At 39.6% G+C, this 22415-nt stretch overlaps 1 protein-coding gene across 9 annotated transcripts in view; it reads right to left on the bottom strand.

Moving 5' to 3' along the window:
- Positions 1-22415, bottom strand: part of PDLIM5 (PDZ and LIM domain 5) — a 142484-nt gene that overhangs the window by 15417 nt on the left and 104652 nt on the right. For 8 of the 9 annotated variants that reach the window (XM_058804166.1, XM_058804168.1, XM_058804163.1 and 5 more), the window contains one exon: positions 10039-10202. In XM_058804166.1, the coding sequence (XP_058660149.1) occupies positions 10039-10202 (164 nt within the window). Of the gene's footprint in view, positions 1-10038; positions 10203-18319; positions 18452-19283; positions 19440-20199; positions 20287-21159; positions 21349-22415 lie in introns of all 9 variants that reach the window. The other variant, XM_058804169.1, reaches the window with a different exon arrangement.

The raw sequence follows: 22415 nt of genomic DNA on the forward strand, positions 1-22415 counted from the left end.
CTACTCACATCTGGGCTAACACATCTGGAAGAGAAATACTGTTTAACACTTTTGTACTTTTTTTTTTTGGACTTGGTATTAACCTGCTGATACGGGCTCAAAACCTGCTTTTGCTTACTCCTTCTGCATATGAAGAAGAAATATACTCATATCTCTTTTTTATGTTTAAGTGGTTGGTTTATGAAAATTTCTCATATCAGATCATTTCAAGACTGATACATTTTTGGATTCTTTTCAGAAACTGAAGTAGCAAAAACAACTCATAAGGTTTGCTTGTTTTAGTTTTCTTTTTTCTTTTTTAAAACAAGACTATATTTCATGTATAATTAATGAATTTGCAATATCTTGAAAAAACAGCATCTTTATTTTTGAAACATTCAACATTCCTGAGCTGAAAAAATTTAGGGATAGAGGCACTTGATTTCGAACAAGTCACTCCGCTACTGTAGCTCACTTAAGATTATAAATGCCTGCTAAGCTGAAAACCTAGGAAGAGATAAAAATGAAAAAGGTGGCAGAACAGCTTTGAAGACATGAACAAAAGTGGTGTTGATTAATAGCACTTTCCTCCTCTGTCATCACACATGGTTTTTCAATTTTCAGATCCCATTTCATGAGAAGACAGGAATACACACTAAGCCCAAATCTGTTTGAAGACTGCTTTTGCCATAAATCAAACTGCAACACAGTTTCCAGTGCATTGCAAATTTCTGTTTGGGTTATCTGCTGAATCCCAAAACCCATTCAGACACATCAGCTGTCTCGTTTGCACTGTGTAGTTGAAAAAAGTGTTTCTGCTTGCTTAAGGGGGGGAAAAAAAAAGCACAAACATCACAATTGCTCCCTTTTCTTTGTTCTCATTACAGCTTTCATTACTGCTGTTTTTAAGAATGATGCTTTTCTGAATACTATCTAACTTCAAAGTTACTACTGGCCAGGAGGAGAATTTGTCTATGTAAACCTTCTATACAAAGCTGTTAGATCAGTCATTTCTGATTATTTAATGCACTAAAAAGTGAGAGGAGGAGACAGTCCATCACATTATAACAAAACCTCTCTTTTAAGCAAAACATAATAGAAACCACACAAATTAATATTGTGTCAAGCAAGAGCTGTGACCTGAGCAACACCAGTCTGGGCATTTGGTGTTAAGGACACTCCCTGCCCATGCTCCCAATTTGTGCCCCCAGCATTCTCACAAGGATTTTCCTTCTCTTTACTGATAATCACATTAAGACCATGTTGGTCTTGCACAGTCAAAAACCCACCAGTAAAGTACTGTAATATCCATACCTATATCAAATACCTTATTTGGTATACTGACTTCTTTGTAAACCTTCTATAGTTCTCTAGATTTTTTTTTTCACCATAGATCATTCTCCCTTCCTCACTGCTTCATTTGCACCTCAGCCTTTTATCTTCCTCATTTCCTTCTGAACACCAGCAGGAGGATAGCTTTTATTGGCCACTTCTGTCATTCCACAGGCCACAAACATACCTTTAACACTTCAGTAATTTCACCAAAGGTTCATTACTTCCACTGCAACCCACAGACCATTTTTTTGTTGGTGGTGACATTTTCGTTTAGTTGGTTTGCTTTTGATTTTAAAAAACCCCACTATTAATGCTCCACTTAAATCTGTATGAATTCTCAGTACTTTCCCCAACACTATTCCTTCTTTTGTAGCTAGAGAAATTCAAATATTAGGCCTGTTTTGTTGTTTAGATAATCACTGATATTTCCCATATATTCCTTTCACTTCAACAGCAAGTTTAACACGCCAGTGGACAAGATGTTTTTACTGCAGACAGGATGGGGATGCTCTGAGTTCACATCACTCCTTTCTCTTCCCTATTCCCTTGAAAATCTTTCAGATTGAAACTCTGTTTAATTTAAAAACATCAGACCCAATCAAACCCAAAAAACTGATGCAGGTGTTTTTTTCTTGCAATGAGATGATTTTACCAGGGCACACGAGGAATGCCAAAGTAGGTACAAATCTTTACACCCAATCTAAGTGAAAACCTCTCAACTCTTAGCAACCAGTCTGAGCTCTCCTGTAGTTTGTGTTTTACACTTTGCTTTTTATATATTACACATATGATCAGCAGCTTTGTTCTCAAGGAATACTGGGGAGATAGATGCTCCATTATCCAAGATGTGTCAAGGCACATGCACATTTTTAATTGCAAATGGTGACTGATTAGTAATGGAAAAAGAAATCACCCATATTTTCCTGTTGCCACTTCTGTTGCTTGAAATGGGACAAAGGACAGCAACTTTAGTGGTTTGAAGATTTAAAACTAAAATCAGAGAATCAATTGAAATAAATTCAATTAATAAATAAAATAAATAATTTATAAGAATTGTACACTCCAGCAGGAGCTATTCTGATTTGAGTAACAGAGAGATTTGGGTTCTGTGCAAGTTATGAGAAGATGTCTATGGCCAAATTTTGGAGTTTTCTAGGTTTCATTTCACTCTTTTTTAATTAAACATTGTAAAGCACTATTGATTTACACTGATGTATTGTCATTGCTTTTTTTTTTTTTTTCTTAAAACCAAAACCACTCTGTCCCTGACTATTAACTTTCTACTTTATTAGGTTTAACAAACCCACAGTGTTTGCTTTCACTGAACTCCTTGGTATGGCCAGTTTAATATTTAACAATCTTTTAGGCAGGGTAAAGAACTGCCTCTTTTTTTTCCCTTTTTTAAAAATCCCAGTGTGACTTTGCCCTTGTTAGTCTAACAATAGGTTGTTCCATCGCTGAGCACATGGATAACTGCAAACACTGCTGAAAGGTTTGGAAGACAAAGAGAGAAAGGTGGATATGCAGCGGTGCCAAAGTCACTTTGACAGAGGTTCTCTGGTGCGTAGCAACAATACAACAGCCTGGACTGTTTAACGCTCACTTAAACATAACATCAGCCCTCATGTAATATCTATAAATAACAATGCTACTTGAAGCAGTGGGAGTGCCAGAACTTCATTTTAAAGTGCTCTAACTCAGTGATTTATACACTGCAATCAAACTACTGTATTATAAATGGAAAATATAAAGCTTAATACGTCCAATTTTCTGACTTTTAGTAATATATTTGTAGTGTAAGAAATCTTCCTCTTCCTTCCCTCAAAACCAAACAGATGGCCGGATGAAGCAATGTGTCTGAAAAGCTCTGCTGTCAGCTCACTGCTCTGGCTGCATGCAACACCCCATCCACTCCCAGGCCCGCACAAAATCACACAAGTTCAGTGCAGAATGCTACAGCACAAGCACAAGGTGAGAAAAAACCCAAAACCTCGAAAAACTCCCCCAACAAACGCAAAGTTCAACCCCTGTATTCTGTAGTTGTTTATTTTGTTTCTCATGAAGTCTTGGAAACACAGTCAGAGCTAAACTCCTTTTGCTGATAAAAGGCAGAACAGGATGAATTAAACCATTATCATGTCTTTAAATGCTGGGTGAAAGCTGTATGCACCCGTGGAAAATCAAAACAGGTGTCACCTTGGCCCCATTTCAACAGCCCCTGCACTAGAGGGACTAGTTCCTGTGTTAGTAACCAGCCTTTCAACTGGAAAGGCTCCGGGTAAATTAGCTGTAAAGCATCTTAATTAAAATGAGTATGGTGGTTTTGGCTCGCTCAGCCTGTCTCCTTCTGATTTGTTACATCACATACCGTCACAAATTTGGCACAACTGGCGTTGCTTTTATCGAAAAAGCGACTCAAGAAGAAAGAGAAAACCAAGTCCTGTACTACAGTGTTGCATTTTTCTGCAGTGACAGTATGGAAACCCATTTGGTAGCTTTCTGCAGATAAGATTTTACCCCCCTTGCTTTTAGTTCCTCTCCTGAACTCGACAGCTTGGCGATGCCTGCAGAGAGCATGTCTGTCCAGTCTCATGTAAATTATCTGTCAGTTTAATGAAGCTGATGTTTAACACTGAATTCCAATAACTGCATTTACCAGAGGAATTCTGGCTTTTCATTTGCTGAACAAATATTAGGTATAATTCTTGGATGCCCTACACCTGTGCATCTGAACAGGACACACCACTGCTCTGAGCTGGTGATAGCTAATGGAGAGGAACTGATCTGGTGAGTCAGTCTGTGACAAGAAGTTACTTTTTAACAAATCAAAGACAATGAACATGGAATTTTGGAAGTCAGTGAATGTTCCCACTTGATGTGTATGAAATAAGCATAGAGCCAAAAAATCTCTGCATCTCTGTTTAAAGGAACACAAAGAAATATGCATCTGTCCAAGTACTGCAAATAATTCAATAGCACATGAATTTGGAAAAACCAAAACATAGGAAAATTGTCAAAGGTCATGTTTGTAACAGAAAAACTGAGTTTCTATTCAGCAGATCTTGTACTGAAGTACTGCAGGTCATTCTGTCTCTGAAAAGCAGGTGGTACATTTCTGCACCATTACTATGATCTGCCCCTTCTTAAAGATCAACACTCAAGTTTTAGAAACACACTAATTTTTTCACTAACTCTACAGGAGTTAAAATTTCATACTGCCATCAAGTTAAGGTTAACATTTATAAATTACTCTGGTTTCACAATGGGTTTTGCTTGGCTAAGCGACTTCACATTAATTAACTTGTAAGAACAAACTCTTGTGGTTTGCTGTCACATGATGATATAATAATCTAGATTAGATGAAAAATTAATTACAGTCCATAAACCAGGATCAGAAAGGTTTTGTATTTTGACTTGTCAATCATAACATTTTTATGGAGAAGACTTTCTGCTTTCATGAATGGTGACTACATCATGGAGCAGCAACCTTTTGCAATCTTTTTTGGAGAAAAATGGTGGAACAGTTTTGGGACCTATTTTTAACAGAGGCCATACCAACAGTGTACGAATTTGTCTTAACGACTAGCAGTGTTAACCCAGTTTCTTCCCCATATTCAGACCTTGGCCCTCAATGGGCAAGTAGCTCCTTGAGCTCCTATAATTAGTCCTGCTTTTAAATTCATCTTCTACAAAGGAAATAAATTATTATGAGAGGATCCTAAAAACAAAATTGCAGAACTTGATGGTTGCTTTTTCCATGCAGAAGTATTCCCAAAGCTATCAACTTAACTTACCCAGCCTGTATAGCTTGTAAGATCAACAAAATTGACATAAAGGCTGGTGCAATTACAAATGAAACACAGAAAAACAAAAGAGACAAGGAGGAAAATTGCTGCAGTCCATCCCTCTATGGTACTTAATTCCTTAAGGACTTACTGGCAGTACAAGCATTTTGTGAAGCACAATGTATCTTGGTGCCTTCCTCCCTCTCCACAGCTCCATACTGTTTGCCTGATGGCCAAACTCCACAGTTTGATATATAATTTTTATCCCATTTTGTCTACATAAATAAGTAGCAGAATAAGTAGCAAGGAAGGAAACAAAGACTCAAACTGCCAACAGACCACGATGTCAAGTCACGCCTAGGAACAGGCTTGTATTTTCTTTTCTTTTAAAATTTTCATATTATTGTGAGAATGGAATATAAAAAAAAGAAAAGGCAGAAAGAAAGCTATAGATAACTCCAGAGGAGGTAAATTCAAGGCTACCAAGTACACAAAAACAACTTCAAGGAAATAGCAGAATTTTTAAAACAAAGTTTCCTAGGGAGTGCTTTTTATGTGCTTGCAGCCAGTTTCTAAGTGTGTTCCCTCTGCTGAAGGGATCATGTGCTTAACACATGTGCTTGCTCAGGATTAGGCAACTGACAGTTGTGCATATTGCAAAATATGCTGACATTCCCTAGCAGCTCTGCTGGAAGGGGATTATATATCCCAGTGATACCAGGCTGAGAGAGACCCTGGGAATAAGGGAACTGGCACATCTGAGGAAAGGGTCACTTAAAACATCAGCTTTGAATCCTTCTACCACAAGCCTTCCCCATCCCATTCTTCTAACTCAGCTGCAAGGCCCAGGAGGAACAAAGGGCATCGACTGCAGTGAAACTCCCCTTTCCAAGAAGCAAACCAGCCTTTCTGGCCACCAGCTGTATAACAGCTCCCCACAGGCCCCCTGCCATCCCATGGGACCCCAGCGAGCCAGTGGGATGCTGTACTGGAAGGCAGGGTGTGGGACTGGCAGTGCTGTGCCTGACACACAGCCCCTGCAGTCCCCATGCATCAGCAGCTCACCCCCCAGCAACAAATTTGAAAAATGTCAGGTAAGAGAAGGCAATTTCATGTGAGAAATGTAACACTGGAAGTCCTGACTGCTTCTGACCATCACCGATCCTGCTGCACTCCCCCTGAGAACAGTTTGTCTCCTGGACTGACTCCAGCTGGTGTAGCTGTGCTTAGCAGGCAATTACACCTTCTGAGATTGTCCTCAATTTGCCACGGTGCTATTCACTTCCTTTCAAGTTGCCTGGAATGTCACTGCCCGCTGACAAGCAGCTGTCATCTGTCACCCACGAGGTGGCTGCGTGGCACTAGTGAGTGAAAGCCATTCCTGGGCATCCACTGTGTCCTTGCCCAGGACTAGAAAGGGCTTTGGGGTTCCTTGGGGGTGAACCATGCTATGTAAGTGTAGAGTCATAGTTATCAAATATAGAATAGCTCACTGCAATGTAGCCAGGATGCTCTGGGTTATTTCATTTTGCAATTTAAAACAATCTTGTAAAAATCTTCTGCCTCTGGTAGGTGAGTAGAGCTTCATAATGAAGCTCAAGAAAAATGAAGTGAGAACTATTCTAAATTCCAGTCTGCACATATAACACACAGTAACAGTATGTTTTTACTTGTTTCAACAATAGAAAAAAAATTGGAGATTATTGAGCTTCTTACCCGTGCCTTAAAAGAAAGCATGAGGCAGCCACCTCTCTTTTCCTCTAGTAAATCACTGAGGAATCCCATAATATTAGGATTTTGTTCCAAAGAGAAATAAAACTTCTGTAACCAGCATAGTGGACAACTAGCATAGCAGCACTCATGATTGCTCCCCACAGCCAATGAGGATAAATCAGGCCCAAAGGTGCTATCATCATGAGATCCACTTGGATCATGAGACTTCTGTAGAGAAACTCAGTCCCTGAAGCATCTCCAGGTTCACTATCTCAGCCATTCAACTTTGAACCATCAGGTCATGAAATAGCTCATACCTCACAACAAAATCCCTGACACCTTCAGACATCTCTACACAATCTCAAAAAAGAAAAAACAACAACAATCAACAAATCACCTCAAACCCCTACAGTGATGCTAAAAAAAAAAAAAAAGGTATTCTCTGGTCTATCCAAGAAAGAGATCTTTTCAACTAATAATTGAAAAGATGCTGTCTATCCAAATGACAGACCTCTGAAGTCAGACAACTTAATAAAATCACTGGTAATCTTCATGCCACATCATCAATCAGCATCTTACAGCTTCCCCAGGCACAAACAAAACCCTATGACATGCCTGTTTTGCTTTGGAAACAACTTGGTGTTAGAAATAATATTCATTAGAAGGGTGAGTGGTATCAGAGCCACAAAACTGTGCTCCCAATACATTTCTGCTACTAATAGCATACCACTGTACATTGACATAAGATTGTATCTTCCCTCTAATTATTTCCCAAGGTAGACTTCAGCTATGAAATCAAAGGACTTTTTTAGTCTAAAATTTTTTTCGGCTTATGGCCTATGAAGCCAAATTTTGTTTGGCCTGGGGAGCACTGGAAATTTTACTTTAAGGAAAACTTTATGCTCACAGACTGCAAAGAAACCGCAGAACTGAAGTCCAAGCATTCTCTGAAACACTTAGTCTTTCTTTTTTTTCAACATCTGACTAATTGTATCAAAACACTCAATTATTGAAACAGTTTTAGCTGTCTGACTGCTGTTGCACCTACAGGGGACAAGCACAGACTGGCTTCCCATGGCAGTTGGCTACTCTCTGTGTTCCTAAGGTGCAAATGTGAACTGAAGCTCCTCTGGCATCTGGGACATCGTACTCATCCCACCCTCTTAATTCCTGGGCAGTTGCTGTTCACACGGCTGCATTATCTTCCCTGTACTTTCCAGTTTTAGGGAACTCTGAGTCTTCAATGCCTCTTTCTCCTATAGCTTTTATTTCTGGCTCCCCCAATATTTTCTGGGAGAGGTTACAGCTTTGCTTCTTTGGAACTTAAGCAGTGCATCTCAGAACACTTCATCAAGACAGCACAAAGCTGACATCCTCATGATTGCTTCTTCCCACCAGCTTCTCTACCAGTATGAAGTTTCTAAGTTTTCTTTGCGCTGTTCTGGAACATAACAATCAAAAATTTTCCACCTGGCTTTCCCTCTCACTTGCCTACTCGGTATCTCTGATGAATAAAAAAAAAAAAAAATTCACATTATGCAAGAGCATAGGCATAGATTTCCAGACCACTACAGAATCAAGTGTACTTTCAGAAATCTCTTTAAAACTCTCTTGTTCATAAACATCTTAAAAAAAAAGGCTATGTTGAACATTTGACTCCTATTAATACTGGAGCACGCTAGTAGGATGTAGCAGTGCAACACCAACCAACATACTAAAAATGAGTGTGGTACTACAGAAACTCCAAAATCATGGGTGGTTTCTATGCAAGTTAAATAATTCATCACTTGGTGAGACAAAGTTATATCAACTGTGAAGTACAGTCACTTAGAAAAATGCAGGATTATGGCATGCCCACAAAAGCTTGCCTTAAGCACACATGCTACCAAAAAGGTAACTTTAAAAAGTCTTGCGGCTTCTGTTGCTCCTGTTCATTTTGAGTTTTTTTTCCCTTCTAATGCTAGCTAACTCAGAGAAGTAAAACAATGCTGGAATGAAACTGATGTAAATTTTAAGAAGTCTTTACCTTGCCCTCATTAGCAGAGTCACTATTTGCCAGGAAAGTACAGCAATGACAATGCATTGCCATCTTGAGGCTTCCTACAGAACTGCACAGCCCAACCAAAATACAACAACTTGCTACCAACCACAGCATTCAATCAGAAGTGCCAAAGCCATTATAAAACATGAAGCATTTAACACTGTATTTTTTTTTCTTTATTTTCATGCCAGGGCTTCTATGATTCCATTTTGGGACTGGATATACTTCAAAAGAAGGAAAACCCTTACATAGAACAAAACCAAACAAACACAGCTATTTAGCATAATTGATCCTGTCAGAAAGAGAATCAAGACTACTCCTCTCACATTAGCACGAAAAATCTGAATCTAAAGCCTAATTAATAATACAGATTTCCCAGATCCTTTGAAATTACTACACAAGTTTAATTCAGCACCAAAGACTGATTCAGCTTAAAAAATTACCCCAAGTAAATACCGGATGTAATACTATGAAAACCTCAGTACACAGTTGCACATACACACTGTATCATCTAATAACATAGGAGTGCTCATAAAGAAAACAGAATGCTTTGCAGATATAACACATTCTAGTATGGGTTCAAAGGTTTAGAAATCACTAAAGTTCATTCAAAGGTAGAAGCTATGTGAATTGTCCTTGTAAGAACTTCTACACACATCTCTGCAATCCAAACCTACGTAATAATCTGGCACCCTGCTCAAATAAAACCTACAGATGTCAAATACATAAACATTCTGGTGCTTCAACCTTTTTTATCTTTTTTAAAACTAACTAGTACTTCTGACAAGATCACTTGGAAAACACGTGTATATGGATAATATTGACGTATGTCAATATTCCCACGTGGAATAGCATGGGATATGCTTGAATCTACAGTCACATGGGAAGCACCAAGATGAAACTGTGGGGTGTATATACATATAATTGGTTGGTATAAATGCCTTTAATAGAGGTGTGAGGCAACTGATTTTGTTTGTGAAATTAATTGCATCTATGAGGCTACTTACAAAGGGTTTACTAAAATGGCTGAATTGGTTTTTCTTCTCTTTTCCCAGCAAACTGGCCTGTTCTCAAAACCCAAAACAGCCATTGGAAGCCTGTTGTTTTTACGCCCAAGGTGAAGTTTGTTTTCCTGAGGCACCCAAAGGCCTTTAGGTGAGCAAGAAAAGCCTGTCTGGGAGTTACCTGCTTGGCTTGGAGGCTGCCAGCCCTTGGCAGAACCCAGGGGTGCCACAGGCTTGAGGGCTGGGGCAGGTGAGGAGTTGGCAGGAGCAGGTCTCACATCCACGCTGTCCTGGCAGGCAGGGACGCTCCTCACCGGGGCAGGCTGGGCAGCTTCCAGGGAATCACTGTTCAGAAACCAGGGAAGAGTAAATAAATGCCTCTTGCTAGAACAGGAGAACTTGTGAAATGGAGATGTGGAGTGGCATTCCCTCACCCCAGGGCAACAATGCCGCACCCACTATCTGTCATCACCAACAATGCTGTGGCAGTTACACCCTGAAGCTGCTTTCTAAGAACTGGACATTTGAGTAAGGTCTGCCAAAAGTCAACAGAGTCAACTAAACCCCTTCACAATTTTCATTTTAAAAGAGTTGTAAGTTTCTTTGGTCATTAAACAACATGCATGATATTTTATATTGCCTCTTTAGAGCACTTTACAGCTGCTTTTATACTTTAAGGGTTGGCAGAACTCTTTTAGCTCTTTAAAAACACACATGATAAAAACTGAACTCAATCACAATCCACATGGAGTGCAAGCAGCCACTAATTACACTGATAGCAAGAACATTTTACATTTCTCACTTGCCTTTGGGCAGCTGAAAATAAATAATTTAAAACAGTCAAAGTAGAGGAGTAATTACTTATGAAGATAATTTACAAAACAAATGTACATCAAAACCAGGAAATTAACAACATTGTGAAATACAGCCAAATACATACATGAAATACCATTCCAAAAACATATTTTGCACAATTTAGAAACCCACTGGTAACACACTAGAAGCCTTGTATTCTTTCTTCTATTGAAGAAAAACAAATTTTCAGCACATGTGCACCATGTGTATTTTCACCAGGGTCATTCCCAGAATTACAGATTGTGCCAAGTTTGTAAAGTAAAAATCCATGAGCTATTTTTACTTTACAAGTGTTGCACATGCACAGTATTACCTTGCCTGTATGACATGCAACAACTTGAACACACCATGAGGCCAAAACAAAGGTTCATAACCTTGATTTTTTTTTTTGTCATCTCCAGATTTACAGGGTAATAATTCATGTGTTTAGAATCTTCTTCCAGGGTAAGGGATAAAAAAAGTCATTCCCAGTTTGGAGAATAAACCAGAATGCTCAGTTTAATGAGTAACAACTATGGCAATTGCAGGCTTTGGTAACCAGCACTGGTGGATTTACTGTGCGCAGTGTGCCCAGAGAAGCACAAACTGAGACCTTGCATTCCATTATCTTCAAATGCTGAAAAGATATTTAAAGGCATTTGTGTAGCTCAAATGGAGGCATTGAAGGTGCACGTTATACTCCTTTGAGACTCATGTTCCAAGTCTTTATTACAGGCAGATTTTGAGGCAGTGGAGATACAGGGCAAAAAAGTGTTAATGCAGATTGAAAGAAAAAAAATAGGTAAGCACCCTCTGATGTGAAGTAGCAGCAGTGGTTGAAAATGACAAGGTAGTTTAGGATTGGCTTCCACAATGAAAAAAAGTGCATGTCTGCAATTTCATTGTTACAGAAACATCCTTCTGTACTGTTGAATATATTTGACATGTAACCCATCAAACCCAATCCAGGCCAGAGCCCCACTGCAACTTTAAGAATTCCTTGTTAGCACTGTTGATGCTAAAAAAAGAAAGTTTCCTCCTTCTCCATCCAAGAGGCTTATTACTGCTTGTCAAATAACTTTTCAAGTTTAGCACCTCTTCACTGCCTTTGCCTGGAATATATAAGTCATAAATAATACAAATCAGCAGTCAGAAATAAAAAAATCCTGCTGACTCAGCAGCTATCTTTTACAAGCAGAGGCTACTCAACAAGCAAAAAAGGATTTCAGACAAGCAGAAATGGTTCCCTCCAGGGAGAAGATGGCAAGGAAGCATCTTGAGGGAAGCCCACAAGGCGCATTGCAATGCTGATTGGAAACTCCACGGTTGCCATTTTTGTGGTCAAATGATAAGGCTCATGAATGACGTGGCATGGCAGTTCCTGAAGCAACAGAATGTTGGAGACACTCAGGCTTTCATTCAGAAATAAGGTGAAACCCTAATGATCCCAAACTAAAAGACAATTATAGACCCAGGTATAAGCTACTTCTGATGTTTTTTATCACCTCTGGAAGTTTTTTGTGCCAGGAGCCTCAAGGAAGAATCTTCTCAAGGGACAAGCCTGAAGCCATCACTCTGACAGAGAGGATGTTACTGGCCTCAGGGCAAAACTTCTGAAAGGTCTTGGACACCCTTTGTATTGCATCTCTGATTCTTCAAAGCAAAAATTGTATAAACTCAAGCCACTAGCTCAGCCTGTTAAGTTTACCGGCAGACTGCTACTGCAGCTTGGCAAGTCTCCACTGTGTGACAGTGCCCACCCATGGCTGCCTAAATGAAATAATGCACCATTTCTCTGGAATTACAGCCTCCAATCAGGTGGCTGTGAGTGCACATGCAATGTTCTCTACAGAAAGATTTATCTATGTCTCATTTTCAAAGATGCATTGCACCCTCAGCAATGTCTCCCTCATAAGAGGTTCAACCTTTTAAACTGAACTTGAAATTCATGCTGCAAAGTTAACTCCTCAATACTTTACTCCATGTTTTTCCACACTGAGAAACACTCAAACTCTAGTTATTGTTATCCAGCTTTACAAATACAGTCATGGATCTTTCCAGAAGCACACTTATTTTCTACAAGTGGCTGTACAATGCCCACAATTTGCCCCACTAGTATTTTACAACTCACTAAGATATTGTACAATGATGACCCAAGTTTCACCATCTAGAAAATATAGGATTTGAAGAGAAAAAAATATACTGAAATTTAAGAAAATAAATATATTTTAGAAGAGAGTTCCCACCTGCTTTTCAGTGTTGTCACTGGGAAGCTGAGGGAGGATGATAAACCTAATGTATTTACCAAGCTCTGTGTGAACATTTTCTCAGACTTCCCAGCTGACTCTCACACTCTCACAGGTCAGCTTCAGGTCAAGAACATTTTAATGTCAGAACACTTGTATATTATTAATGACACACCTACCTTCTGCCTCCAGCATTAACATTTCCACTATGTTCCATAACTCTTAAACTCCTCCTTCTCCACCTGATGAATACTTACAGCAAAAATCAAAGTTTTCCAAGATAAAAACTAATGCAAACACGAGGCTCATCCCTGCAAGCTAACATTTCCTGCAAGCCGTGAATACTCTGCTGTCAACCTTTGGGCAAGGGGTTTTAACACTGCAAGAACCAAGGAATAGTGAAACATGAGTCTGTCAGACTCAGTCTTGTGTCCTGAAAACCCATGAGAATTTAGATTAATAAGCTATGGGAAGACTAATCAAAATAATTCTGGAAGTGGGTTGCAAGGGAAACAGATTGCAAAAACAGCCCAAGAAAAATGTCTGGCAAAGAAGCAAGCCAAAGACACCTCTCTATTTTTTACATATGCTAGCTTGTATTTAACAGACACACCTGAAATTCCATGGAGAACAGCTCCTACCACACAGTGCAGTCTTATTTTATCAAATCAGGTGTGTGTATGGAAAACAAACAAATTCCTGGGGAACCAGCCAGGAGAATTGAGGAGGACACACAAGGCTCCAGTGCCAGTGCAAACTTTATTCAGAGCTCACAAAAGGCTCCTCAGACTTACCCAGTCTCCTGGTGAACAAAAGCACCGTGGAAATTGGGGGGGAAAAAAACCCAGAAAAAGCGAGTAGTAATTTTTCCTCCTATGATGGAGGAAGTGGGTCCAAGTCACACTTGATATAAGCACCGGTTTTTCAGAGACCAGGCTGAATGCATTTTAGAGGCATTTTAAGAAATTTGCACTAGAAACTCCTTTTGAGTGTATTTCGAGGTTTTGATGCTTCTTCCTCCCTCAAAAACCCCAAACCCACAAAAAACCAACCAACCAAAACCAAAAATAAACAAAACTCCAATAAACCAAAAACACCCCAAAAAGCCAACCAACCAACCAACCAACCAAAACCCAAGAAAACAAACAAAGAGAGAAGAAAAACACATGGTCTGGAGCTACAGATGCCTAAACCTCCCTCCATCCTTCCATAGCAACTCCTATACAATGCTGTCCAGAATTTCTTCACACAAACTTTAAAGAAGCTAATAATGGAGATGATATTATCAGCCAAAGGAGGACCGACTAAATAACTGAAAAGCAATTGAGCTTGCTGTCATGTAACTTCTAAGAGTATTAACGTGATAACAAGGGCCAAGTCACTTGGACTTTCTCAACCAGGTTCAAGAGATTTGGCTGGACCTTCTCCTCATGCAAGCCCAAGATAGTGGCTATCCATCTGTAAAAATAAGTAGTTGAGCCAGAGCTCAGTCTAGTACATCAGTATTTTACCAATAGTTCTGTGGCTATAAATGATGGCTTAAGTAGGTTGTTAAACTAACTTGCTCTGCTGTCCAGAACAACTGTGGAAGTAGGGCACAAGTCCCCTGTGGTGTGAGGAAATCTGCTGACAGGACAGGCCAGGTAGTATCTAAGGGACATCTTTGTCCAGACAGCCAGTAATTCTGTGATCTGCATGTCATTTGTTTATCAAACAAGTCACGTGCTACATTGTGTCTGGTATCAAAATACACAATAGCTGAAAAAATATATACAGGAAACCAGAAAAAGGCAGGTATGAGAATGACAAGAAAACTCCATGAACAAGGGAAATACAGATGGCTTTTTGCAAGGGTTTTCTGGTGTAACAATAGAGAAACAGAAGCCAAGAAGCATTGAGTGCTGACCTTATCCCTACTACAAGCCCAGTGTTTATATTTCATCTTAACCTAACAGTGCTCCACTATCTTGCTAGAAAGAAGTAAAGAAAATAAAGTAATAGAAAGAAAGAGCAGAGCAAATCATCTGGGTGGAGGTATTTCTGTATCAAATTACAGGGAGGGAGTATGTAACCCCTCTGTAAGCAGTGCTCTATACACAGAAATAACTCAAATCACCTTTCAGAGTATATATTCTCTCAGAGTTAACATCAGGGCTCATCTCACAAGGTGAGATTACCATTTTTAAAGGAATTGAATGTAGCAAAGTATCAGGAAGATAAACAAAAAGCCATGCCAAAAACAAAAGGGCTGTCAACACCCATTCTTGCTAGTGTTTCCCAAAATTGCCCAGTGTTTCTGCCTTGAGATTTAATTTTAAGGCAGAGCTCTAATTCTTGGTCATGCAAGACATTAAATACATCATTTCCTGTGCTGCATGTGTCGTTTGTTAGAAAACATGCAAGCCCCATAAACTCAAGGCCATCCCTGTTGCCATTAGGATGAAAAACTCAGCTTAGTGCAAGACTGCATAGCTGTTACACACCCCCAAAATATCCCATTACAGAGGAGTCTGGTGGGGAAGAAAACGTGTGGATGCTCACCACCACTTCAGGGCAATTACAAAGCCAGAAAAAGGTCAAGCACTCTGGCAGCAACCCAGTACAGAACAGTTTAAGACAGCCAGCTTTTTGGAGCAGAGACAGTGAAGTGAGAGGGATAAAGAGAAATATATCTGGAGGAATCTTACTGCAGAAGAGAATCAACACCCTGCTTTTGTTATAGCTATAACCTTCCTGAGTCTGTCCCCAGAGATAATGCAAAGAAGCCTAAGCTACCTTGGTAAAATAGATGCATTACCTTTTCACTGAAGGTATGAAAGATATAAAAGAGTCAGAGAACTCCAAAGCAGTTTATTACTTGGCTTTCTTAGTTAGGCCAAACAGACCTCGTTCTATCTGAACCAGTTAGTGTACTGCATTCTATTGTATACTTGTCCCTTTAGTTATGGGACATAAGATTTCAGCTCTCCTTTCTTATCAACTATTTTATTGTGGAATGAAGTGAGCTGCCATTTAAAACAACTTTTCAGCATTACATTCATTTATATATCACAGTATGTCACTAGATGGATTTTAATGCAAAGACATTATAATACCGAGTTTCACACTCAATGGGTACATTTCTCTCAAATCTATTATTTTTTTCCTGACATAATTTTGCTTAATCTTTGCTGAAATTCAGTAACAATATGTAGTTGCTGACACAACATTTATCTTCTTTTCCTACATGTTTCTCAAGCCATACAGCAAAGGCTGTGGTCCTTTATTCAACAGGACAAGACAGCACAAAGTTTCATTTCTTCAGCTCCATCTACTGGTAACCTCTCCTTCCTTACCAGTGCAGCAGTTCAGGACTAGGGATGTTAATATGGAAACCAGAAATCATTACCTTCATTTGTTCTGTGCTGTCTTCAGGACAACACTGGCTATTCCTGCAAAAATCCTTTTTAAAATGCAGTTTTATGCAGAGTGTTCTCAGACTAAATGTACTGCTATATCACATGTCCCAGATTTTAGGTCATATCCTGTTTGGGATGTCCCTAACAGCCTGGAAATGACCATCTTCCTTTAGCACCTTATGCCACAGCCTTGTAGCAGCAACCTGAACAACGAGGATAACCTGGCTACTACAACAGCTTAAGAGAAAATTCACTTTTCACAAGTTTAAAGGTTACCTTTAAAACCCCCTAAAAATCCATGTATGTTTATTTCAAGCCGTTCAACCTCAATCTTGATATATATCCAATACTGAAATAGTCTTTTGGACAGGCTTATATGGTCTCTGTACTCCCAGTGTACCTTCTGACTCCCTGGCACATCTCTCTCCAGCTCTGTCAGATGGAAGAGAAAAACAGATTAAGCTCCTCCAAAACTGGACCTCAGCTGTGGAAGAATGAAACCAGTTCTCCATTGTTTCCTGCCTTTTCCAACACACAGCCCCATGTACTTGTAAGGGACAGCAACTGAATGGAGACACTCTGGGAATCCCAACACCGAATGCATCTCCAAAAATAAATCTTCAACACCAGGAGAGCTTCCCCCATACAGTGAGAAAACAATGGACAAACAGAAAGCCAGTTACAGATTCAGGAAGGAGAAAGTTTCCATTAATGTAATAACCTATTTTCACTTGCCATAAACAATGCACATTAGTGAGTGAAGGAAAAAAGAAAAGAGAAGTCAGAGAATTTGTTTTCACTGTACTAAAGTATCACCAAACAAACACCACAGCTAAAGGATAGAGTCTTGCTGATGACATAGCCTGGGCTTCACCTGTAGCGCACAGACAGGTATCAGAACTCCTCAAGAGGTTTTCTCTTTCAATGTGTACATAAACGGTTTTCTAGTAATCACTCAGTGGCAAAAATAAAATTGGTATTTTAAGTTGTATTATATCACCACAATTCTGTCAATGCTCCTTTTTAAATCTTTTTTAAGTGGATACGCTACAAGTTAGAAATTTTGATACAAATAAAGTTAGTTTTGTGTCTTATAAACTACTATTTCCCCTCGCTGAGGTTAGGGCTACTTTAATCTTCTCTAGAGACTGAGGTCACCTTGGAAGCCATGAAAGAGAAGAAAAAGAACTAATACTTGTTACTCAACACGAGTTCCTACATCAAGTGGATCTCAGCTCTACTTATAGTTGGGTGTTATCTGTAGAAAGGTCCAACTCTTGTGAAAATATAAATAGGTACAAGAAAATGCACAGATTATTTCTTCCTTAGCACAATTTAATACATGCTGCCCTGTAAAATAACCAAGCAGACTCCTGCCTGTGCAGCTGAAGTCATAAAATGAGCTTTCCGCTGAAGCAAGCACTAACATTGCTGTGGTCAGGAAAGGAGAACAAACAGTCCTGTGCACTGAACAGAATCAGCACTGGAACAAAGAGCCTAGACAGCAAATAATTTTTAAAACAGTCACTTGCTGGCCTGCATGCCAGTTATTCGATTTCATACATTCAAAGTGAGCTTTAAAAAAATAAACTAACGTGACGCTCAGTTGCTCAAGGAACTGTGGCAAATAATTCACCCACACAGAAGTTTCAAGCCAGGATCTCTTGTTCTTCTCTGGCTGCCTCTGTAGGGTGATACTGCCTCTCTCAGAGGCTCCTGATACAACACAAGCATCACCATGCATTTAGAGGGCACTTGAAGCCAGTGAGGAAAGGAAACCTCTGCTTTAGTATGGTGGACTTGCACAAACACCATCAGCAGGTCCAGGGTGCACAGAGATGAAAGCAGCAGGGTTTGGAGCTGGTAACCTCATGTCAAAGACCAGGACAGGCACAAGCATGCAGAAAACAGAAATGTGCTCTGAAGGAGTAGCCAGCTCCCTGTGAGCCCTAAGTGCCAACCACACACCACACCTAGACAATACCTCTTGCTCTCTGGCAACTCCAGAGCACCTGTGGACTTCCTGGAGGGCGCGCTGGCCGGCAGGGCAGGCTTTGCGACAGGCGTGATGAGCAGCGCATCCAGCAGCGAGCGGTAGGCACTAGGCTCGTGCAGTCTAGCAGGTGCGTAAAAAGACCCCACAAACAAAGGAGGTGACCACATGAAGTTCGGGAGGACTGGACCACAGGCAACCCAAAAGCCCTTATGAAAAGCATATCTGGAGAAAATTAATCCAGGAAAACCGATGCAGGAATTGTGTCTAAACAGGCAGCCCACAAAGTGGAGGCTGCACAATTCAGGGGAGGCATAAGAAAACCCACTAAGGTGTGAGAAGTGTGTTCTTTGTATATTTTTACCATTAATAAAGTAAAATTTTAAAAAATGAGAAAATGTTTTCATCTTTTTTAGTTTTCTGATTTTGTTTATGCTTTCTAAAGCACATAATTTATTAGCATCTTAGAGCATCTATCTAATTTAGAAATACCAAAATATGGGTATTATTGCCTAATTAAAAGTATTTTACCGATATGAATGGATGATCGAAAAACTTGTCATAATGTTTGCTCTAAGCAAGCCTTCATAAAAAGCAATGCAGTAAAGATTTAGATGGAACTCAGCAAGCTATTGTTTTCAAGCATCAAAAAGTTCCTCAAAGTTACAGATTATTCTTTGTCACTCACGTAACACAAATGTTATTTACAGTTAATTTACTAACTGAACTGTAAAACAGGTATCATGAGGAACAGAATGGTGGAATTACTCACCAAGTTCAGAGCAGCTAAGCTATAAATAGGGCATGGCAGCTTTGGACATATTCTAATGACTTGCCCAGTATTGTGACACAGCCTATTGATTTCACAACCCTGCCAGGGACCAATTATTCTTGTGTGAACTGGAACCCCCTTAAACCAAACCTATAAAACATTCCTTTTGAAGTTGATGTCTACCTGGCCCGGGCAGCAATAGCAGCAGACACTGCAGCAGCAGCCATGCTCTTAATTTTTGATCTCTGCTCGAAAGGAGAAAGAGCTGGAGGAGGAGAGGGTCCAAGGATCGGCAGATTTCCCGAAGGATCTTCCAGTGTTACTTTTGCAGCACAGAAGCTTTGAGCCAATGCAGGAGAAAACAGAGAAAATAGGAAAGATTGACAGAGATACAGTACAACACCAGACCACATTAACCACTGGAGAGTTATGGAAGTTTCCAGCTCACAGAGACATCAGGCAATGTGTGAGTGACTTGAATACTAATATAGAGAACAGCAATTTTGAATTCATCCACAAATAAAAGTATTCCCTCATCAAGTGAGCATTTAGCACCTGTCAGCCTTTAAATTCCTCATCACAGACTGCCTCACATGCCTGGGTCATTCCCACAGAGCCAGGGCCCAGAACTCTCCACATGGATCCATTTAAGTCTCCATGGTGCGGACAGAATTAGCCATGAAGATTATTCACCTTGTCTTCTTTTTCATAATAAACAGTAAACATAGAAAACTGGAATATTTAGTGATATAATTTCTGCAGGCCCACCCTTACAAAATTCAGTGTGTAACCCCCTTTTATTTTGGTCTACTTATTTTCCAGGTGGAAATGCATTTGAACAGAAAAAAACAAAAAGTGAAAATCCAAGGGTCCTAAATAAGTCGAATAATTTCTAACCTCTAACTTGGGTTCTTATTTTAAAATTTCAAGATTATCCATGGAATTGCTGTATATTTTTTTAAATAACTAGAAAGACGAACAGAGCACTCTAAATACCTACAGAACAATATACCATTACCCAGATTTAAATGCAAAACCAGTGCCTGAATACCTTGCTTACACCTAGAAGCCTGCTGTAGATATACCTTAAAATATTTACCTTGTATGACTTACAGATGATTTAGACTGAAAGCTTGAGATTTTATTGAAAGAATTTGTTTCACAAGTAGGCAGAGATGCTTCATGCCTGCCCAAAAGCAGCAAGAGAAGAGAAGTCATTAATCAAGCACTTATTACACCTCTGGCAATACTAACTAAAGGTCAGGAGTTAATTTAATTTTTTTTTCCTAAAGCTATCCTTACCCATAAACAAATAAATCAAACGGGTATGTTTTTTTCAGGTATCCTGTAGTGTTCATTACTGAGGGAAACACCTTTTCTCCCTATTGGTAAATACTTATATTCTGGATGTTGTCCCATGATTACACAAGTTAAAGCTTGTATTCTCCTCCAAAAACTTTGGGCTACTGGATAATTTAAAAACAAACATTTTGTAGCAAGGGTGACTATATTCTCCTCGTGTAACCAACTTCTGCCAACAGAACCCAACTCAATCTCCTACCCATGACTGCTTTTCCTCCTTGATCAAAAGGCTACTTTAATTTTTAAATTATCTTTAGAAGTTTTGCCTAAAAGCTACTTGAATTTCTAATTACTATATAAATTGCTACAGAACTATGAGGGTCAGGAAACCCTTGAGCTGCTCCATCTGGACAGCATCATCATCAAAAAAAGAATCAGGTGAAACTGTATGACTTTAAACCTAAAGAGATACTTAGACTAGCTATTAGGAAGGAATTCTTTACCATGAGGATGGTGAGGCACTGGAAAACATTGACCAGAGAAGCTGTGGACACCCCAACCCTGGAAATGTTCACCTCCAGATTGGATGGGGCCCCAAGCAATCTAGTCTAGTGGGAGGCATCCCTGCCCATGACAGGAGCATTTGAATTAAATGATCCTTAAGGTCCCTTGCAAATCAAATCAAACTCTGTGATTCAATGTGCGTAAAACTGCAGTTTCTGACTGCACCTTTCTCACACAGCTGGCTCAGATGTACCTGGCAGGGGCAGGAGGCAGCCCGAGGGCTGTTCCCACAGGCAGGGCTGGAGAAGGCAGCCCCCCAGCTGGGTGAGCAGGCAGGGGGAACTCGGTGGTCTGTGTGGCCACTGCACACATCTTGGGGACAGCAGGTGCTTCGTCCGCCAGCAGAGAGCTTGCTGCATCTGGAGCAGGCACCGTTATCTTCCTAGTTGGTGTTAATTTCATGAGTAATTATAATGAGACAATATACAGAGAAGAAACTTCTCATTTGATTAAAAATACATAATAGCAATGGCCAACTCTTTCTAGCTGGTTTTCTTGCATCTGTAATTCTTGCATATTCTGTAGGAACCAAATATTCATGCCCTGGGAATCACACCATGAGTAAAACAATTTTTGGAGGCATTTTTACAGCTAAAGCTTGAGCACTTGTTTAACCACAAACCCAAACTATTTGGGTAGTTACTTAAAAGATAATAAACTTGAACAAGAGCACAATCAGTATGCAAGAAACTACCTAGTGTCAGGAGAAGACACTTCAGACACAGAGGCTACTTGGCTGCTGGAATTTAAAACCTGAACAACTGAAGGGCTGATGAGGTGTGCACTTGCCTAAGACTTCCAAAAGGTTCTCAAACAAAAATTCTATATAATAATAGAAAGAAGAAGGACAAGTAGATTCACCACAAGAGAGCAATATTTCTGCCCTGTATTTTGATTCCTCTTGCTTGTCATCACACCGAAACAACCATAAAAACTCTTGACAGTTTTAGTACAGTCAGCCTGAGACCTCCTCTTCTCCCAAACTACAATTTCTGCAGAGAATATTCCTGGCTGTCTCCTTATGAGAAAGTGCACAACAAAAATCAGGACTAATACCGATTATTACTTATTACTAAGCCTTTGTATTTATATCAGGAATAATTCCATTGAAAGAAAATATAAAAGTAGATCTGCATGACTGTAAAAGGCATGTCTATAAAATACAATCTAAAGACCTGCTGGCATTACATCTGTTTAATATTAGTTATATACTTTCTCTGGAAGTGCCAGATTCTGTGGTTTACATGGTCTAATGCTGCCAGGATTACTTCTTGAGATGACTTTTTGGAACTTTCTGGAAAGGCTGTCATTGCTCTTAAGTATTTTACTGTTATTTTACTGTTAAACTTACAGGAGGACATCACATACATGAAATAGAGTAATAAATAATACACTATAACTTACAGTAGTTGGTTATATAGACATACAACAATTTAAGACTTTCAATAA

Source organism: Ammospiza caudacuta, chromosome 4 (genome assembly GCF_027887145.1).
Source record: "Ammospiza caudacuta isolate bAmmCau1 chromosome 4, bAmmCau1.pri, whole genome shotgun sequence".
NCBI classification, from domain to species: Eukaryota; Metazoa; Chordata; class Aves; order Passeriformes; family Passerellidae; genus Ammospiza; species Ammospiza caudacuta.